The sequence below is a fragment of the Scyliorhinus torazame genome, chromosome 14 (assembly GCF_047496885.1).
Source record: "Scyliorhinus torazame isolate Kashiwa2021f chromosome 14, sScyTor2.1, whole genome shotgun sequence".
In the NCBI taxonomy this organism is placed as follows: domain Eukaryota; kingdom Metazoa; phylum Chordata; class Chondrichthyes; order Carcharhiniformes; family Scyliorhinidae; genus Scyliorhinus; species Scyliorhinus torazame.
The window spans coordinates 185,052,885-185,073,049 of NC_092720.1; the positions used below are offsets into that span (position 1 = coordinate 185,052,885).

At 47.0% G+C, this 20,165-nt stretch overlaps 1 protein-coding gene across 1 annotated transcript; it reads left to right on the forward strand.

Moving 5' to 3' along the window:
* The first annotated feature begins 905 nt into the window (after window positions 1-905).
* Window positions 906-19,918, forward strand: LOC140389096 (zinc-binding protein A33-like). Its single transcript, XM_072473256.1, has 6 exons — window positions 906-1,325; window positions 1,461-1,556; window positions 1,945-2,175; window positions 9,607-9,629; window positions 12,109-12,218; window positions 19,155-19,918. The coding sequence occupies exons 1-6, from the start codon at window positions 906-908 to the stop codon at window positions 19,700-19,702; spliced, it is 1,428 nt and encodes a 475-aa protein (XP_072329357.1). The 3' UTR covers window positions 19,703-19,918.
* The last annotated feature ends 247 nt before the right edge of the window (window positions 19,919-20,165 follow it).

The following is a 20,165-nucleotide window of genomic DNA, read 5'->3' on the forward strand; positions in this document are numbered from 1 at the left end:
TTTGTCTATGCCCCCTGAGATCAGTACTGCGTTAGTGTTTACCACATTGCTGAGTATTATAGCTTTTTAAAACTTTGAAATGATTGCCAAATCCAGCTCATTAATGTATATCAAATAGAGCACTGGTCCTAATGTTCAAATATCCTTTACGGAAGGAAATCTGCCATCCTTATTTGGTCTGGCCTGCATGTCATGGCAGATCCTCAGCCATGTGGTTAACTCTTAAATGTCCTCCGACGTGACTTGGCAAGTCACTCAGTCGAAGAGCAATTGGCAATGGGCAATAAATGCTGGCCAAGCTGATGACACCCACATCCCATTAATGACTAAAAATCAAATAGCTACCCCTGAGGAGCAACCCCAAATCACTGCTGTCCAATTAGGGGGGAAAAAAAAACCACACTGCTGTCTCTTCCTGAGGAATGGTTTTTAATCCAAGGTTAAATCCCATCAACTTGAGTTTTATAATCAAACCTATCATGTGAAAATTGTCAAAATGCCTTTTGATAATCCATCTACACCAATAATATCATTTTGGTTTGTCAGGTCCTATTGTGGCATTTTAGGGAGGGCCACTTGTTGAATATATTCCTCCTGTGCTGGAGAAAATGAATGATTGGTCTCTTCAATAGTTTCCAGTTAAAACTCCTGACAGGGTTAAAGGGGAAGTAGCTTCACCTGTCAATCTTCATTGGAGATGTGTTCCGGGTTCGACTGCACCAGGCAACCCAGCTTTGCAGCATTGGGGGAATGAATTAAGCTCAATTAGGTGGAACAAACCTGTAAAAGACATTCAGGTGGAAGGAATAAACCTGATTGAGTCCTTTGCTGTGAGTGCACACTCTTTTTAAGAAGCCCTGTTGGGTTACTCTGACTAATTGCCTGGTCTCAGGATTGATTGTTTCATGGCTTCCAGTCCAGAGATTGGGAGTTATGGAGAATCCCTCATCTGCCCCCTTTGCCTTGGGCTATTTGTTGATCCTGTCCTTGTGGACTGTGACCGGAATTTCTGCCGTTCCTGTATTCTTTACTACAGGCAGGATCAGGGTGGCTCCCTCTGTTGCCCCCAGTGTGGTGAGCATGCTGCAGATCTGACCCTGCAGCCCAACCGCGTGTTGAGGAATGTCGTGGACAAGATTCGCAGGCTGACCGGCCCACAAGGAGGGAAGGAGGGGGAGGAGAGGCTTCTGTGTCTGGAACACCAAGAGAAACTGAGCCTCATCTGTGAGACGGATGGGATGTTTATCTGCTTGGTGTGCAGAGACTCGAAACTTCACCAGCAGCACAAGTTTAGGGAGCGGACCGAATTCGTCACAAATTGCAAGGTATGGCATCTCTTAAAGGGTGGAGGTGGGGAAAGGGTTATCAAGGAGTGCGATTGGCATTCTGGTTTCTCTTCTGCTTGGCAACTTTCTGTAACTGGTCTTGTACCCAGCTCATTACACTTCTTCCTCCTGCAGAATCAAGGAATTGCTTTATTGAACTCTCAAAAACAGAAGGTGGTCTCTTTGAAAGATGCCCTGCAGAAACAAGGGCTCAAGAGTGCAGAAACTAAAGTAAGTTGATCTGACCTACAACCCTGCTCCCAAGGTTTCCAATTGTTTGACACCGGATGTTACTTGGGATTATGGCCACTGTAATGACACTTGATGCTTCGGGTTGTCCCAGTGTTGTAAAAAGTAATAATAAAGTTTGCCTTCAAAGAACATATCCCCCCCCCCCCCCCCCCCACTGCTGATAAAGTGGGCCTTCTACCCAGGACTGGTGGTGGGGCATCTAATAGGCCTCCAAGCAGAATCTGTGGCCTTGCCGATCTATGGTGTGGGGAATGTTGAAGAATTTCTAGGTTTTCCTATTGTCTGCCTTGACTGGAAGCAGTTTATCCCCATCAACTCTGTTGAATTCTTAAGTCCTTGTGCCTATTTGATCTTTCTGTTTTTTCAGGAAGTGGGCTGTAGTTTGATTTGCCATATTGCACAGCAGTTTGCTGACCTGCACCAGTTCCTCAATGAGCGAGAACGACGGCTGATCAAAGAGCTGGAAGTTGAGGTGGAAAGTAGCTTGGCAGAAATGGATGGAAACCTGGCAAAACTCCGTGGAATGCTCTTCTCCACGGAGCTGAACATCACGAACATGGAGGCCAAACTGGAGCGAGGCGACCTAGCCTCTCTGAAGGTAAACATTTTTTTTTTCTCTTTTCTCATCATTCATACTGTCCCAATGACTCTGCCATGGAGAGTGTGAACATCTGTGACTAGGCTTCCAAGCTGCTCAGCAGCTTGCAGGTAACCTGAACCAAACTTTTTACAATTCTTTTATGTGGGCTTCGCTGGCTAGGCCAACATTTATTGCCCATCCCCTAATTGCCCCTTGAGACGTCGTGGTGAGCTGCCTTCTTGAAGTGCTGCAGACCCTGATGTGCAGGTACACCCAAGTTGCTGTTGAGGAGGAAGTCCCAGGATGTGGGTTCAGTGGCAGTGAAAGAATGGTGATTATAATTCCAAATAAGAATAGTGAGTGACTTGGAGAGGAATGTGCAGGTGGTGGTGTTCTGTGTTTGTTGCCCTTCTAGATGACAGTAGATTTTAAAGTTGCCACAGTGCATCTTCTCGATGTTATACACTGCTGCTGAGTACAAGTTGCAGAAGGAGTGAATGTTTGTGGAGTTCTGTATTACATCACACTCCTGATTTGGGTCTGGCAAATGGTGGACAGGCTTTGGAGTTATTCCCTGCTGGATTCCTAGGCTGTGGTGTTCCCTGGTAGCCATAATATTTAGATGACCAGTCTAGATCAGGTTCTAGTGGGGGTTGAGTGATGCTAATGCCATTGACAGTCAAAGGGCTATGGTTAGTTTCTCACTTTGGAGATGGCCATTGCTTGGCATTTGTGCTGTTACCTGTCAGCCCAAGCCTGGATATTGTCCAGATCTTCTGGCATTTGCCTCTGTATCTGAGGAGTCGCAAATGATGGTGAACATTGTACAGTGATCAGCAAACATTGAAAGGAAAGTCATTGATGATGCAGTGAATATAGATGGGGCTATCCTGAGGAACTCGTGCAGTGATCTCCTGGAACTGAGATGATTGATATCCATCCACGACACCATTTTCCTTTTCTGTAGATATGACTCCAACTGGTTGCTGGCATCCGTTTTATTGGATTCATATTCCTCATTCACCTTGCTTTATACTTGCATTTGTTTGTCCCAATGTTTGCCTCCATTTCCGTCCATTGCATCCTGTTACTCAGCCCTTGCCCAGGTCACTAGGGCCCAGGTCACTGGTAAACAATGTTGCTTTGTGTACTCCATTCCTAATATTTGTTACAATCCCAGTTGATGTAACTGGATGGGAAGATCCCAGAATGGAACCCTGGCTGTACGTTTTTTTGAAAACTAGGAGGATCTGTCACTGGTCTGCTAATTGTTTTAACACCAGAAATAAATGCAAAAGGTCGATCAAGAAATAAATATTTTCACACCATACACGTGAATTTCTCCCCAACCTTCTCTTTCTTTTTTCTTCCTCCCCCCAACCCCTTGTCTCATTAAACCCTGGCTGATTTCAAATCTTCTTTTCAAAAAAAAAAAAAAAAATTTCCTCACTACCTCCATCAAAGTTTTGCTTGCATGTTTTACATGTCCCACTTCTTTGTCTTAATTGTTACACACACTCTTCACAATGGAGGTCTGCCCTCTTACAGCCCCCTTGGACCTGTCCAATTTTGCTTCTGGCAGAGTTGAGATATGTTCATTCCCAAGCTGCTTCCCTTCAATTATATCCATCCAAACATGAAACTCAAAACCCCTTCCTACCTTGAAATGGGTCCCCTGGTTGTTGAACAACAACTTGCAACCAGTCTATGTCGCATAGTTTGAATTGTAATCAAACTTCCCCCGTGTGCAAACACCTTTGTCCAGCAATAATCTTAACCATAGGTTTACCCTACCTTGTGGAAATACTAAAGTAAACACCCATACCTCATTTCAAATATTTACCAGTACAAATATAAATCCCTCAAAACTGTTTACCTGAGTGTATATCCTCCCTGAATGCCACAGCTCCATTTCAATTCACTTAACCACCACACTCTTTACACTCCTGACAAAGGAACATAGGGGGCTGGATTCTCCGCCGGCATGATTCTCTGTTTTGCCGGCGCCTGGGGGTTGCCCGATGGTGTGGGGTTGCCTCACAATGGGGAACTCCATTTACCAGCCAGCGTAACGGTGTGATCTCTACTCTAGATTGCCTTACAAGGGGAAATATTTGGTCTACTTTCTGCTTTCAGTCCCTTTTTTGTATCATTTATAACATCCGATCCCCTGAACTCCAGAGAGTATAAGCCCATACACTTTAATCTCTCTTCATATGCCAACATCCACTGAATCAATCTGGTGAATCTCCTGTGAGCTGCCTCCAATGCCACCACACCCTTCCTCCAATAAGGAGACTAAAACTGGACACCCTACTCCACAATTGCAAACACACTTCTACTTTTATACTCCAGTCAATGCTGGCATTCCATATGCCTTTTTTAGTTGCATGCTGCACCCAATATCCTAGTCTATCCATCTGTAAAATTTTATCATTGCCTGCCTGCTTTCCCACCTATTTTAGTGTAATCTGCAAATTGCTATGTTGCATTCTCTATCTGCTTGCAGCTCATTTTGTATAGATTGTGAACAGCGGTCTGAGGACTAACCCCTGTGGCACCTGCCAGTTTGCCACCAGCTAGAGAAGGACTCATTTATGCCAATCCACAAACCAATGTAGTACTCGCCCCAATCCACTGCAATCTGACCACCTTCATACCCTTCATGTAGCCACTGTCCTGTGTCTATTCTGAGACCTTAGCCAAGTGTTGTAAATCGGTTTCAAAATATTCACACCAATAACTGCAGAGTACATCTACTCTTACCCTACGAAACTAGGAGTCGGCCATCTGGCCCTTTGAATGGCGGAGCAGGCTTGATGAGATCACGGCTGATCTTTTGTGGACTCGGCTTCACTGTCCTGCCCGAACACCATAACCCTTTCTTCTTCAAAAAACAGCATCTTTATCTTGAAAACATTTAATGAAGGAGCCTCAACTGCTTTGCTGGGCAAGGAATTCCATAGATTCACAACCCTTTGGATGAAGTGTCCCTCCTAAACTCAGTCCTAAATCTAATTCCCCTTATTTATGCTCCCGAGTTCTGCTTTCACCGCCAGTAGAAACTACCCCTCCTGCATCTATCCTACCTATTCGCTTCATAATTTATGTTTCTGTAAGATTTCCCCCCCCCCCCCCCCCCCCCCCCTGCATCCTTCTAAAATTCCAATGAGTACAGTCCCAGTCTACTCAACCTCTCCTTGTAATCCAACTCCCTCAATTGTGGAATTAACCGAGTGAATCTCCTCTGCACACCCTCCAGTGCCAGTACATCCTTTTATCGGGTAAGGAGATCCAAACTGAACACAATACTTCAGGTGTGACCTCAGTAACACCTTGTATAATTGCAGCATAATCTCCCTAGTCTTAAGATCCATCCCTCTAGTAATGAAGGACAAAACTCCATTCGCTGCCTTAATCATCTGTTCCACCTGTAAACCAACTTTTTACGACTCGTGCACTGGGACACTCTGGTCCCTCTGCACAGCAGCATGTTTTAATATTTTATCATTTTAATAATCCCTTTTGCTGGTATTCCTACCAAAAATGGATAACCTTGCATTTGTCAACATTGCATTCCATCTGCCAGACCCTAGCCCACTCACTTAGCCTATCCAAATCCCTCTGCCGACTTCCAGTATCCTCTGCACTTTTTGCATTACCAGTCATCTTCGTGTCAAGTGCAAACTTGGACACATTGTACTTGGTCCCCAACTTCAAATCATCCATGTCAATTGTAGGCCCAAACCAGATCCCTGAGTGTCACCACTAGCTACTGATTGCCAACCAGAGAAACACCCATTAATCCACAGTCTTTACTTTCTATTAATTAACCAATCCTCTATCCATGCTGCTACTTTACCGTTAATACCATGCATCATTATCTTATGCAGCAACTGTGTGGCACCTTGTCAAAAGCTTTCTGAAAATCCAGATATGCCACATCCATTGGCTCCCCATTATCTACCGCACTGGTAATGTCCTCAAAAAATTCCACTAAATTAGTTAGGCATGACCTGCCCTTTATGAACTCATGCTGTGTCTGCCCAATGGGATAATTTCCATCCAGATTTCTTCCTTGATAGATTCCAGCATCTTCCCTACACAAGTTAAGCTAACTGGCCTATAATTACCCACTTTCTGCCTACCTCCTACAGTGGTGCCATGTTTCCTCATTTCCAATCCGCCTGGACCATCCCAGAGTGTCGTGAATTTGGGGAAAATTATCACCAGTGCATTTGCAATTTCCCTAGCCATCTCTTTTAGTACCCTGGGAAGCGTTCCATCAGAGCCAGGAGTCTTGTCTACCTTTAGCCCCATTAGCTTGCCCATCACTACCTCCTTAGTGATGACAAGTCTCAAGGTCCTCCTCTGTCAGAGCCTCATTTCTATCAGTCACTGGCATGTTATTTTGTGTCTTCTGATGTATTTTTCACCTCACTCCATGTAAATCGTTTGGCCTTTTGGTGTTTCCCTGTGCTCCAAATACAAGAAGTTAACACTTTTTTTTTTCCTTTGTGCAGCATTTGACTGAGTATGGCATCAAGGAGCCATAGTTGAGTCAATGGGATTTGGGGGGTGTGAGGGGGTGGGGTGGAATCTCTGCTGGTTGGAGTCATCCCTGCCACAAAGAAGGCTGTTGTGGTGGTTGGAGGTCCATCATCTCCGCTCCAGGACATCACTGTAGGAGTTCCTCGGGGGTAGTGTTCTAGGCCCAACCATCTTCAGCTGCTTCATCCAATGGCCTCCCTTCATCATACGGTCCGAAGTGGGGATGTTCAAGAGATGATTGCACATCACCATTTGCTACATCTCCGATAATGAATCAGTACATGTACAAATGTGGCAAAACCTGGACCATATTGAGGGGTGCCAATGTAACTTGCCACTTACAGCCAAGTGCCAGGCAATGACCATCTCCTACAAGATAGGATCTAACCATCACCCCTTGACATTGAATGGAATTCCCTTCGCTGAATCCCCCACAATCCACATCCTGGCAGTTACCATTGATCCAAAACCAAGCTAGGCTCGCCATAAGCTGCAGCGACCAGGACGGGTTTAAAGCCACAATCCTACAGTGAGTAACTTTCCTCCTGGCTCCCAAACACTGCCCTCCATCTGCAAGGCAAAAGTCAGTAGTGTAATGGAATACTCTCCACTTGCCTGGATGACTGCAGCTCCAACAACACTCCAGAAGCTCAACACCATCCGGGACAAAGCCCGCTTGATTGCTCCCTCTTCCACAAACATTCAAACCCTCCACCATCGATGAACAGTGGCAACCGTGTGTACCATTGACAAGATGTGCTGCAGTAAACTGCCAAGTTTCCATAAACAGCACATTCCAAACTCTCAACTGCTACCACCTAGAAAGACAAGAGCATCAGATACCTGTGAACCCCACCATCTTGAGGTTGCTCTCCAAGTCACTCACCAACTTGGTTTGGAAATAATTCGCTGCTCCTTCACTCTTGTGTGGGCATAGCCTGGAAGGCCGCTCCCTAACAGCACAGTTCGTGTGCTTACACCTCCTGTGGGACTGCAGCAGTTCAAAAAGGCAGCTCACCACTATCTTCTGAAGGGCAACTAGGAATGGGCAATAAATGCTGGCCAACCCAGCAATGCCCACATCCTGTAAATTATTAATTTTAATGAAGGAAATGCATTTGACATAGTTTAGCACAATACAGCACAGGAACAGGCCCTTCAGTCCCAAGCCTGTACCAGTCATGATACCACCCTTGGCTCAGCTTGACTTCAACAAGGCTTTTGATACGGTCTCACATGGGAGTCTGATTAGCCAAGGGAAAAGTCCATGGGATCCAAGGTAACTTGGAAAATGGAGCCAGAATTGGCAGAGTGGCAGGGAACAGAGATTGATGATCAAGGGGTGTTCACATAAAGGCTTAAAGGCAGATCACCACAATGTTCTGAACAGCAATTGGTGAGTGACCATAAATGCTGGCCTGACTGATGACGTTCTTATCCAATGAGCAAAAGAGCCATAATTCGTGTGCCTTTATCATTGCAAATGCTTCTGAAACTAGATATTTGGCATGTTTTAGAAATTGGCCATTAATTTAGGAATTTAATTTTTAGATGCAGCTGAATAAGAATACACAACCTGGTATTCCGTCTGTTGTAATGTGAATCAAAGCCTGGCTTATTTGTTTGTTCACAGTTGGTTGTGAGAGAACCTTAAACCATGGTTAACCTATTTTGAGCTTTTGGTAGAGTCGTCATATCTACATTTATTTTAGGAGAGGCATTTAATGTTATCCCAGCTCAAGTTGTAGAACCGCATTTGTAAACTTGAGGCTTGGACAGAGCAAGTCTGGGGAGGAGGGCACACTTTTAGAGTGAAAGTGAAATTAGTCATAGGTCACAGAATGGAGTTTTTGCAGCATTGGAAAGTGAGCCATGTTGCTATGGAGATGGGTTTTGGGGTCGACAATGATATTTTGATTTTTTTGGTTAATTTGTGCATTGGCTCTCAGCCAGTTAGCTTGGAAGCAGGCTTTATTCAAGGGCAGACTGGACTAGGGGCATTAAAGGGCCATCAAGTGTTTCTGATGGGTACACCACTGAGCAAGAAGGCAGTGAAGCCCATACTTGAGCAGAAGCATCTACAGTCAGGTCGCCTTACAGGAAATTTGGAGTATCTCTTGGCATCAAAATAGAAGGATCTACCTAAAATTGTACCTTGATGAATAGCTGAAACATTGAATCATAGAATCCATATAATGCAGAAGGAGGTCATTTTGCCCATTTGAGTTTGCACTGACCCTCTGAACGATCACCCTACCTAGGCCCGCCCCATCTAAACCTGGCATCTTTTGGATGCTATGGGGAAATTTTTACTATGGCCAATCAATCTAACGTGCACATCTTTGAACTATGGACGGAAACCCAGACACTGGGAGAATGGGCAAACTCTGCAATTGCCGAAGGCCAGAAATTTAACCCGGATCCCTGATGCTGTGAGGTAGCAGTGCTAACCACTCACCATGCCGTGTCAAGAAAATCAAAGTGCAGGGATCTGTGGTATTGTATGTATTAGTTCCAGTGCAAATTAAGAGATCTTCAAGAATGTATAAAGGAACACTTGGGTTTGTGAGGGGCAGGTACATAAAGTAGAACTGGAATTATTCTAAACTTTGAATTATTCATGCTGGCTTTGTTTAAATTGTATGCAGTTTTCATAAAATGTGAGTTGTGGTGTGATTCTTTCATTTAATCACTATGAACTCATCATCTCCCTGCTGTGATCATTCCTTTTAGTTTTCTTAAAAGATGACTATCTAATCACGTCAAGCACAATGTGGTGATCATGCCCTCTTTGACCATTGAATGTAGATTGGTGAGAATGCATAATTTTCCAATTGGGTTTTATTCATTTAAATGTGCTTTTATATTCTATAACATTATTTCTCTTCTCTCTTCAAGGAGGTCAGTTCTTGGAAGGACAGGTATGTGTTGCCAACAATGGACTGTTGCTGATACACCCTACTTTGTTCTCCAGTCTGAATCCTGTAGTGCTAACTTGCTTAATACAAAATTTATGTTGGTTGCACATTGAGTAGGAATGGTTAAGACCACAGTGCTGGGTACTTTTCTTTCTTTTCATTTTTTTGCCTCCATTCCAAAGGATCTGTTGCACAAAGGGTATCATAGCATTCCTACAGGAGGAGGCCATTCAGCCCATCTGGTCTGCATCAACCCACTGAAAGAACATGGGCCCATGCCCTGGCCTATCCCCATAGCCACACTAGGGGACCAGATAGCATGAAGGAGAGGCATGTGAGGATTGGATCCGGCTGTTAAGTCGGGTTGTTTTCGATGGTTTTATTTGGTGGAGGTTTTGTATTGGGAAATGAGGCGGGGGTGTCTGTTTTCTCCATTGCTATTTGCATTGGGGATCGAACCTTTGGAAATGGCGGTTAGGGCTTCGAGGGGGTGTTGGGGATGCACGGGCATCCAGATCCAGTGCAGACTATGAAGATTATGGGGATTTTTGAAGGCGTTTGGGATCCAGGATCCAATTTAGGAAACGGCAAGGTGTTCCCCATGAAGGGTCTTGGAGACGTTGCCTCTTGGCTGGTGAAGGCGTGGTTTCGGTATTTGTTTGTGCGGATAGTGGGACCAACTACAGATGTTGAATTTGGCTAACTGGTGCAAGGGGATGATGGCGGATCTTTGGCTGGGAGGGTCCATACAGTAAAGGTAAATGGTCTTGTCTAAGTTTTGGTTTATTGGAAGGATGAATTGGATAATTGAGTCTAATATGGCGGGCTACCCCGGGGGTTTGGTGGGGGGGATTGGCATGTCTAAACATGTTGAATTACTGCGGGGTGATGAATGTTGAGCAGGCTAGAAGGTGGGTGGTGAAGGAGAGGTTGATGTGGGTGCAGATGGAGGAGGCCTGGTGTAGGAGGAAGAGTTTTATGACTGTATTGGTGCCTATTCAATTCTCACCAGCCCGGTGGTGGTTGTTTCATCACTGTGGAATAAGTGCAGGCAAAATGGGAAGGTGGGTCACTGGGCACCAATCTGTGGCAGGCAATCCTAGATTTGTTCCTGCAGAGCTGGATTCTACGTTTGAGGTTTGGAAACGGGTGGGGATAGTGTTTTAGGGACCTGTTCATTGGGGGGTAGATTTGCAGAGTTCCAGAGGGGCAATGGGTTCCATTACTTTGAGGTTGGGGCCTTTTTGTTAGAAAGGAGGTGGTCAGGGCAGCATGGTGGCCCAGTGGTTAGCACTGCTGCCTACAGCGCCGAGGACCCTGGTTTGATCCCGGCCCTAGTCCGTGTGGAGGTTGCACATTCTCCCCATGTCCGCGTGGGTTTCACCTCCACAACCCAAAGATGTGCAGAGCAGGTGGACTGTCCACACTAAATTGCCCCTTCATTTGGAAAAAAAATAATTGTGCACTCTATTTATTAGGGAGTCGCTTTTCCAAGGTTGCCACCCCCATATGAAGAAATTCTGGGAGGATGAGATAGGGGAGGGTAGATTCTCGGACATGTACTGGGAACTAATGGAAAGGGAGAGGGTATGGTGGAGATGTGGGAGGAGGAGCTTGGGTGTGTCTGAGGCAGGGTTATGGAGTGAGGCTCTGTCAATGTTGTGTGTAGCTAAGCCTCGTTCAGTTTAATTTAAAGTGGTGCACAGCCCACATGACATTGGCGAAAGAGTCATTTTACTTCCGGGGTAGAAGATAGATGTGGGCGATGCTTAGGTGGCCCAGCCAATCTCACCCATGTGTTCTGGTCGTGCCCGATGTTTTGTAAGGTCATTTGCAAAAACTAAAATAGTTTATTTCTTCAACCAGAAAGAGTTGATTTAATTGAATTATCTGTAGGTGAACCAATTGATTGGGGACTCTAGGTTCTGGGGTGAGGGTAGGTCTGTGCCAGAGTGGCAATATTCTGGGTCTTGATGATGGAATGTGGGTGAGGAAGGTGGCCAATGTATTGGCCTTTTCCTCCGAGTGATAGGATGGTGGGATCCGGAGCTTCCTAAACCGGCAGGTGTGGGTGAGTGAGTTGGTGGAATTCCTCAAGTTGAAGAAAATTGGCATAAGGGGCTTCTTTGAGATGGAGGCCATTCATCGCTGCCTTTAAGGAATGTTAAATGTCAGTGGGGGGAATGGTAACTGTCCCCCCACTGGTTGGGGGGGGTGGGGGTTTGGGGTTGGTGGTACTTTGTATGTTTTTGTTAAAGGGTGCTTTATGTTTTGCAAATCTGGAAATACCTAACTGCTGAAATCGCATTTTCGAAGATTAGTGATGGGATATGGGGATATGGTTGAAATGAAATTGCATCCTGATCCTACAAATGGCTGGGTAGATGGAAGGGGATTTTGGCTGGGCAGATGGAAGGGGGTTTAGTTATTTTGTTCTTTCCTCATGTATTTTCCTAATCAATATAATTAATGTGGTTGGCAGGTTCTCTGAAGAGCCACCCACTGTTGTGCCTGGGAATATATGCCTGGGGACATACCGAGGCCCTTTACAGTACAAACTGTGGAGGGAAATGAAGGCCTTCATCCATCCAGGTAAATGCCTCCATCAGTAATCAGAGTTCAATACACAGCTCAAGGTTGAGTTAGTGAACTGGTTGGAGGATGTTTGATTATGATTGTTACTTCATTGAGTGGTAAATGGTAAATATGAATGCATAGCTATTGAGGCTGAAAGTAATGCCTGTGGTAGGCATCACAGAGACATGGTTGCAGGGGGTTCATGACTGGCATTTAAACATCCAGGGATTCACAACCTATCAAAGACGAGGGGGTGGGGTTGCCTTGTTAATTAGGAATGAAATTAAATCAATAGCACTAAACGACATGGTCAGATGATGTGGAGTCTGTGTGGGTAGAGTTGAGGAACCACAAAGGCAAAAAAACCATAATGGGAGTTATGTACAGGCCTCCTAACAGTGGTCAGGACTGGGGGCACAAAATGCACCACGAAATAGAAAGTGCATGTCAGAAAGGCAAGGTCACAGTGATCATGGGGTCTTCAATATGCAGGTGGACTGGGTAAATAATACTGCCAGTGGACCCAAGGAAAGGGAATTCATTGAATGTTTACAGGGGGGCTTTTTGGAACAGCTTGTGATGGAGCCCACGAGGGAACAGGCCATTCTGGACTTAGTGTTATATAATGAGCCAGACTTTATTAAAGATCTTAAAGTAAGGGAGCACTTAGGAGGCAGTGATCATAATATGGTCGAATTCAATCTCCAATTTGAAAGAAAGAAGGTAGAATCCGATGTAAAGGTAACTACAGGGGCATGAGGGAGGAACTGACGAAAATCGACTGGGAGCAGACCCTAGTGGGAAAGACAGTAGAACAGCAATGGCAGGAGTTTCTGGGAGTAATTGAGGACACAGTACAGAGGTTCATCCCAAAGAAAAGAAAGGTTATCAGAGGGGGGATTAGGCAGCCATGGCTGACAAAGGAAGTTAGGGAATGCATCAAAGCAAAAGAGCCTATAATGTGGCAAAGAGTAGTGGGAAGTCAGAAGATTGGGAAGGCTACAAAAACAAACAGAAGATAACAAAACCAGAAATAAGGAATGAGGGTCAAATATGAAGGTAGGCTAGCCAGTAACATTAGGAATGATAGTAAAAGTTTCTTTAAATACATTAAAAACAAACGGGAGGCAAAAGTTGACATTGGGCCGCTCCAAAATGACGCTGGTAATTTTGTGATTGGAGACGTGGAAATAGCCGAGGAACTAAATAAGTACTTTGCGTCAGTCTTCACAGTAGAAGACATGAGTATCCCAATAATTCCGGAGAGTCAGGGGACAGTTGAATATGGTAGCCATCACAAAGGAGAAAGTGCTAGAGAAACTTAAGGTCTAAAAATTGACAAATCCCTGGGCCCAGATGGGCTACATCCTAGAGTTCTGAAGGAGATAGCTGAAGAAATAGTGGAGGTGTTGGTGATGTTTCAACGGTCAATGGAGTCCGGGAAAGTCCCAGAGGATTGGAAAATCACTGTTGTAACCCCCCCTGTTCCAGAAAGGAACAAGGAAAAAGATGGAAAATTATAGGCCAATTAGCCTGACCTTGGTTGTTGGCAAGATTCTAGAATCCATTGTTAAGGATGAGATTTCTAAATTCTTGGAAGTGCAGGGTCGGATTAGGACAAGTCAGCATGGATTTAGTAAGGGGAGGTCATGCCTGACAAACCTGTTAGAGTTCTTTGAAGAGATAACAAATGGGTTAGACCAAGGAGAGCCAATGGATGTTATCTATCTTGACTTCCAAAAGGCCTTTGATAAGGTGCGTCATGGGAGACTGCTGAGTAAAATAAGGGCCCATGGTATTCGAGGCAAGGTACTAACATGGATTGACGATTGGCTGTCGGGCAGAAGGCAGAGAGTTGGGATAAAAGGTTCTTTTTCGGAATGGCAACCGGTGACGAGTGGTGTCCTGCAGGGTTCAGTGTTGGGGCCACAGCTGTTCTCTTTATATATTAACGATCTAGATGACGGGACTGGGGGTATTCTGGCTAAGCTTGCCGATTGATACAAAGATAGGTGGAGGGGCAGGTAGTCTTGAGGAGGTGGGGAGGCTGCAGAAAGATTTAGACAGTTTAGGAGAGTGGTCCAAGTAATGGCTGAAATTCAACGTGGGCAAGTGCGAGGTCTTGCACTTTGGAAAAAAGAATAGAGGCATGGACTATTTTCTAAACGGTGACGAAATTCATAATGCTGAAGTGCAAAGGGACTTGGGAGTCCTAGTCCAGGATTCTCTAAAGGTAAACTTGCTGGTTGAGTCCGTAATTAAGAAAGCAAAAGCAATGTTGTCATTCATCTCAAGAGGCTTGGAATCTAAAAGCAGGGATGTACTTCTGAAGCTTTATAAAGCATTAGTTAGGCCCCATTTAGAATACTGAGCAATTTTGGGCCCCACACCTCAGGAAGGACATACTGGCACTGGGGCAGGTCCAGCGGAGATTCACACGGATGATCCCAGGAATGGTAGGCCTAACATATGATGAACGTCTGAGGATCCTGGGATTATATTCATTGGAGTTTAGGAGGTTGAGGGGAGATCTAATAGAAACTTACAAGATAATGAATGGCTTAGATAGGGTGGATGTAGGGAAGTAGTTGTTTCCATTAGCAGGGGAGACTAGGACCCGGGGGCACAGCCTTAGAATAAAAGGGAGTCACTTTAGAACAGAGATGAGGAGAAATTTCTTCAGCCAGAGAGTGCTGGGTCTGTGGAATTCATTGCCACAGAGGGCGGTGGAGGCTGGGACGTTGAGTGTCTTTAAGACAGAAGTTGATAAAAAATTCTTGATTTCTCGAGGAATTAAGGGCTATGGAGAGAGAGAGCGGGTAAATGGAGTTGAAATCAGCCATGATTGAATGGTGGAGTGGACTCGATGGGCCGAATGGCCTTACTTCCACTCCTATGTCTTGTGGTCTAATCTGATTTTTGTTTTCCCCTCATTCATCCATGAGATGTGGCTGTCGCTGGCTGGGTCAGCATTTGTTGCCCAACCCTAAAGACAATTCAGAGTCAACCACATTGCTGTGGGCCTCAAGTCATATATGTAGGCCAGACCAGGTAAACATGATGGATTTCCTTCCCAGATGCGTTTCTACCACTATAATCCTCCTTCGATCTTGGTTCCAGATTTTTATTGAATTCAAATTCCACCATCTGCCCTGGGTTTTAACCCAGGCCCCCAGAACATTACCCTAGTTTCTGGTTTACTAGTACAGCGACAATATCACAATGCCATTGCCTTCCCAGGACCCATTTATTCTTTGCACTTAAATACATTCCAGCCGGCTAAAGCCGTTTTGCCTATATCGTGGATGGCTTGTCCCAAAACGGTGATTCTAATCTAAAGATGAACACACTCATTCCTTGCGGAATTCTGTGTGAAGTCATTAGTTGTGTGGCACGGTAGCACGGGTTAGCACTGTTGTATTGCAGTGCCAGGGACCTGGGTTCAATTCCCATCTTGGGTCACATGTGGGTTTCCTCATTTCCCACCAAGTCCTGAAAGACATGCTTGTTAGGTGAATTGGACGTTCTGAATTCTACCTGTGTACTGAACAGATGCCAGAATGTGGCGACTGAGCTTTTCACAGTAACTTCTTTGCAGGGTCAATGTAAGCCAACTTGTGACTCTAATAAAGATTATAATTATTGTTACACAAGAAAAAGGCACGCGTTAATCTGTATAACCTGTATGTCCTTCAGCAGAAGACCCTGGTCTCCACCGAAACCTGTGTAGTGATGGGCGTGGGGGAAGAGGGAAGGAGAGTTGATGATGATGAGACAAATTGTGCAAAAAATACTAATGGTCTATTGCTTAAGCCCGAAAGATCTGGGGCGAGTTCTCCAACCCCCCACCGGGTCGGAGAATCGGCGGGGGCTGGCGTGAATACCGCCCCCACCGAATTCTCCGGCACCGGATATTCGACGAGGGCAGGAATCGCGGCGCGCCAGTTGGTGGCCCCCCCCCCCCCCCCCCCCCCCAGCGATTCTCCGGCCCATATGGGCCGAAATCGCGCCGCTAAAATGCCTGTCCCGCCGGCGTGGATTAAACCACCTACCTTACCGGTGGGACAAGGCGGCGCGACTGGGGTACTGGGGGGGTGGGGGGCACGGGGTGCTCTGGCACCGGGGGGTGCCCCCACAGTGGCTTGGCCCGCGATCGGGGCCAGATCCGCGGGCGGGCCTGTGCTGTGGGAGCACTCTTTTCCTTCCGCCTTCGCCACGTCTCCACTACGGCGGAGGCGGAAGAGACTCCCTCCACTGCGAATGTGTGGGAATGCCGTCAGCGGCTGCTAACGCTCCCGCGCATGCGCCGCCCGGAGATGTCATTTCCACGCCAGCTGGCGGGGCACCAAAGGCCTTTTCCGCCAGCTGGCGGGGCGGAAATTTGTCTGGCGCGTGCCTGGCCCCTTACCTCGGCCCCCCCCCCCCCCCCCCCCCCCAAGATGCGGAGCATTCCGCACCTTTGGGGCAGCGTGATGCCCGACTGATTTGCGCCATTTTGGGCGCCAGTCGGCGGACATCGCCCCGATACCAGAGAATTTCGCCCCTGATTTGAATTATCCATGGATGAACTGTTTGGTTAGGACAAAGTTGTTGTTTATGTGAAACACTCCCTGTATCCAGCTGTATTAGACCCCATGGGCGCGATTCTCCACTCCCACGCCAAAGTGAACGCCATCGAGGGTCACGACGGAACGGCCGCGGTCCCGACCAATTCAGGCCCTGACAATGGCCAGGATCGGGGCCGCGTCATCTACACGCGCCAGGCCTTGTCGCCCAGGTAAAAGCGGAGCCGCATAGATGACGCGGCCGGCGCCGCTTAACGGGCGGCATGCGCGGGTTGGCCGGCGCCAACCCGCGCATGCGTGGTTGCCGTCCTCGCTAAGTCCGCCCCGAAGAAGATCGGGGACGGATCTTGCGGGGCAGCAGAAGGAAGGAGGTCCTCCTACAGAAAAAAACGGCCCGACGATCGGTGGGCACCGATCGCGGGCCACCCCACATTTCAGGCGAAGCCCGGTGCAGGATCCCCCCTCCCCCCCCCCCCCCCCCCCCCCCCCCACAGTGTTCACGCACCGCTCACTACTGCAGTGACCAGGTGTGGACTACGCTGGGGGATCCCGCCATTTTGGCCAGGCCGCTCGGCCCATCTGGGCCTCAGAATCGCGGAGGTGCCGGAGAATCGCCATTTTCGGTTTCTCCGGCCCGCGAAACTCGACCGGGCCGTTCCCGCCGCGTGGGAGGGCGTCGGACCGGCGTCCCCGGAAAGTTTGGCGGCCCAGGCCATTCTCCCAACCAGAGTGAGAGTGGAGAATCGCACCCCATGTGTCCCACTGGCTAGTGTTTAGGCAGAAGAAATGGGCTTCCCTCTTGGTTCCTGTTTGCTCCAAACTTGCAGTGATTTTACACTGGGGGATTGGACTTTCTGCCCTTTCCCCAATTAAGACCCTGAAGTAACCCATTATTGGACACATGGACAGTTTCCTACTGAGCATCAAATTTCTAGGCCAGCAGGATTATTTCTCGGGCATGAGGTAAGCCAAAAATGTTTAGCCCTCCGGCCGGAAGGGAGGGTGGGGGGAGCTTCCATCAAAAGCCCCTACTAAATTCTGTTGCCATCCTAGTGTCTGGTAGCCTTTGGACCCCAGCACACTAATTGTTCACTTTCACCAACCCAGACCTTCCCTACCCTCCGCACCCTAGGATCCTTCCTTTTCTGTCCAGCCCTGGGACTTGGCTCTGATCTTCAGGAAGTTTCTCTTCTGTTCACTGAAACTCTGTTGCTGGAGGGCTGCTGGCCAACCTGATCAATCAGCATCTCTAAGTCTGGGCTTCCTTCCCCCCCCCCCCCCCCCCCCCCCCCCCAGTCAGAGAGAAAAGTTACCCCAGTCAGAGAGAAAAGTTTCCAGCTGCAGGTTCTCGGGCACATTTGAATGTCCAGAGATGTGCAGGTTGGGTAGATTTGCAGCAATAGGGTGGGGGAGTGGGCAGAGTAAGGGTGCATTTTTCCGAGGGTTGATGCAGACGCGATGGGCCAAATGGCTGCCTCCTGCACTGCAGGGCTTCTATGGCTGCAAGGTGGGCAAGAGTTGGTGGGCATGTTCTGCTCTGATTCTGCCCCCCTTTCCTTAAAAACAAACAATCCTGGCCCCTTCTGCATAATTCAGCATGTTGAACAACCCTAATGGAACATGAAGCAGTGATGTAACTAACAACTGCAGCACTGGAAATTATCAGTTCTCTTCCCCAGTTGGAGTGGTCTGGACTGTCTTTTCTGCTGAGACTGGTGGGGAAGCTGTTCTTCTCCCTTGGCCAGGTCTTGGTGACCTGGATCACAGTAATTGGGTGAAGTTGTTATGCCTGGAGCAACTTATGTAATTTTGAAATACCTGGTTGACTATTACACAATGTGAATCTTTTTTTTTTAAATGTGCTCTTAAATTTCCCCTCCGAAGAGGAAAATGTTGACACTATTTCCCATTCCACCCGGTCCCAACTAATCTGAACCAGGTCTTCTCCAAGGGAAGGGACAATTGGCTATTTCCCCTCCCTCTTGCCCTCCACTGTTGAGCAGGAAGTCCAGTAACCCGTGGAAATAGGAAGATGGCCTCCGTGTGAACATTTTCTTGGGCCTAGCCAATCAACCAGTCCATGCAGTGGGTGATTGAAGGGTCTTCTGACCTGACTGTCTGCCTTTCCACAGCTATATTTGCAGCAGGGTGTTCGTGCAGAGGGAGCAAATGGTGTCTATGGGCACTTCAAGGCCTTCCATACCTGATGGGCCTTCCATACCTGATGGGTGTCATAAAGGCCAAGGTGCATAATCCATCCTCTTAATCATGTTTTGTTTTGGGAAATACCCCTGTTAAGGGGCTGCCACTTTAATTTGTCAGTTTATTTGATTAGATTTAATTGATTTCTTCAAAATAGGAGTAATCCATGCACTTCATTTTGCAGTTCCAACTGCTCTGACCCTGGACCCTCAAACAGCAAACCCTTGGCTTCTGCTATCTGAGGACCGGACCACTGTGACAGCCATCGAGACCAAGCAACTGGTCCCTGACAACCCGGCCAGGTTTGACGTGTGTGTCTCCCTCCTGGCTGCTGAAGGCTTCACGGCGGGGGTGCACTACTGGGAGGTGGAGGTGAGCAGCAAATCCAAATGGGACCTGGGAGTGGCCAGGGAGTCCATCAATCGGAAGGGAGACATCGCTTTGACGCCAGAGAACGGATACCTGGCACTGTCCCTGACCAATGGGGAGCAGTATTGTGCTCTAACCTCCCTGACAGTCACCACGCTGGCTCTGGGGGAGAAACCCAGCCGGATTGGCATTTACCTGGACTATGAGGGAGGCCAAGTCTCCTTTTACAATGCTGCTGACCTGTCTCATATCTACACTTTCACAGAGACGTTTGCTGAGAGAATATTCCCTTACTTTTGCCCCTGTTTGAATGACACTGGAGATAATGGTGGTCCTCTCACAGTAGTTTCCTTGCGTCTTTGAAGATTGTTCCTCACCAGTAAGAGCAACGATTCTCGTTACTGAGAAGAGACTGGGCAGATTGAGCTATTAGAATTGTCCTCCATCTGCCTTGCTCAATATCCTAGTGTGTGTTAATGGGTTTTGGAATGTATTGACCAAACTCTATGTCCGTGCAATGGATATTCATTCCCTATCTTAGTTTTTAGTGTATCTGTCAGAAGAACCCACATCTCTGCTACAACAAAATGTAAGATTAATAAATTTCATCCTTAAATGCAACGCCTACTTTATCTGTTTCTCTTTCACCCTATTACTCGTGTCTCCATCTGTTCAATTATCACAGTCTGGATATTCCAAGTTACTGACAATTGTGGCAGTAACCAAAGTGAATGACTCTGTTCCCAGTAACAGCATCTGCAATCCCAGTCTGGTTATCAGCAGTTTTGCACATTTAGCACTATCGAGTATCACAATTTGTGTAAAC

Excerpts from the sequence above, each read along its gene's own strand:
- LOC140389096 (XM_072473256.1), top strand. The coding sequence starts at position 906 with ATGGCTTCCAGTCCAGAGATTGGGAGTTATGGAGAATCCCTCATCTGC. Across the intron at positions 1,557-1,944 it reads TCAAGAGTGCAGAAACTAAA|GAAGTGGGCTGTAGTTTGAT; the intron begins GTAAGTTGATCT and ends CTGTTTTTTCAG. Across the intron at positions 9,630-12,108 it reads GTCAGTTCTTGGAAGGACAG|GTTCTCTGAAGAGCCACCCA; the intron begins GTATGTGTTGCC and ends TGTGGTTGGCAG.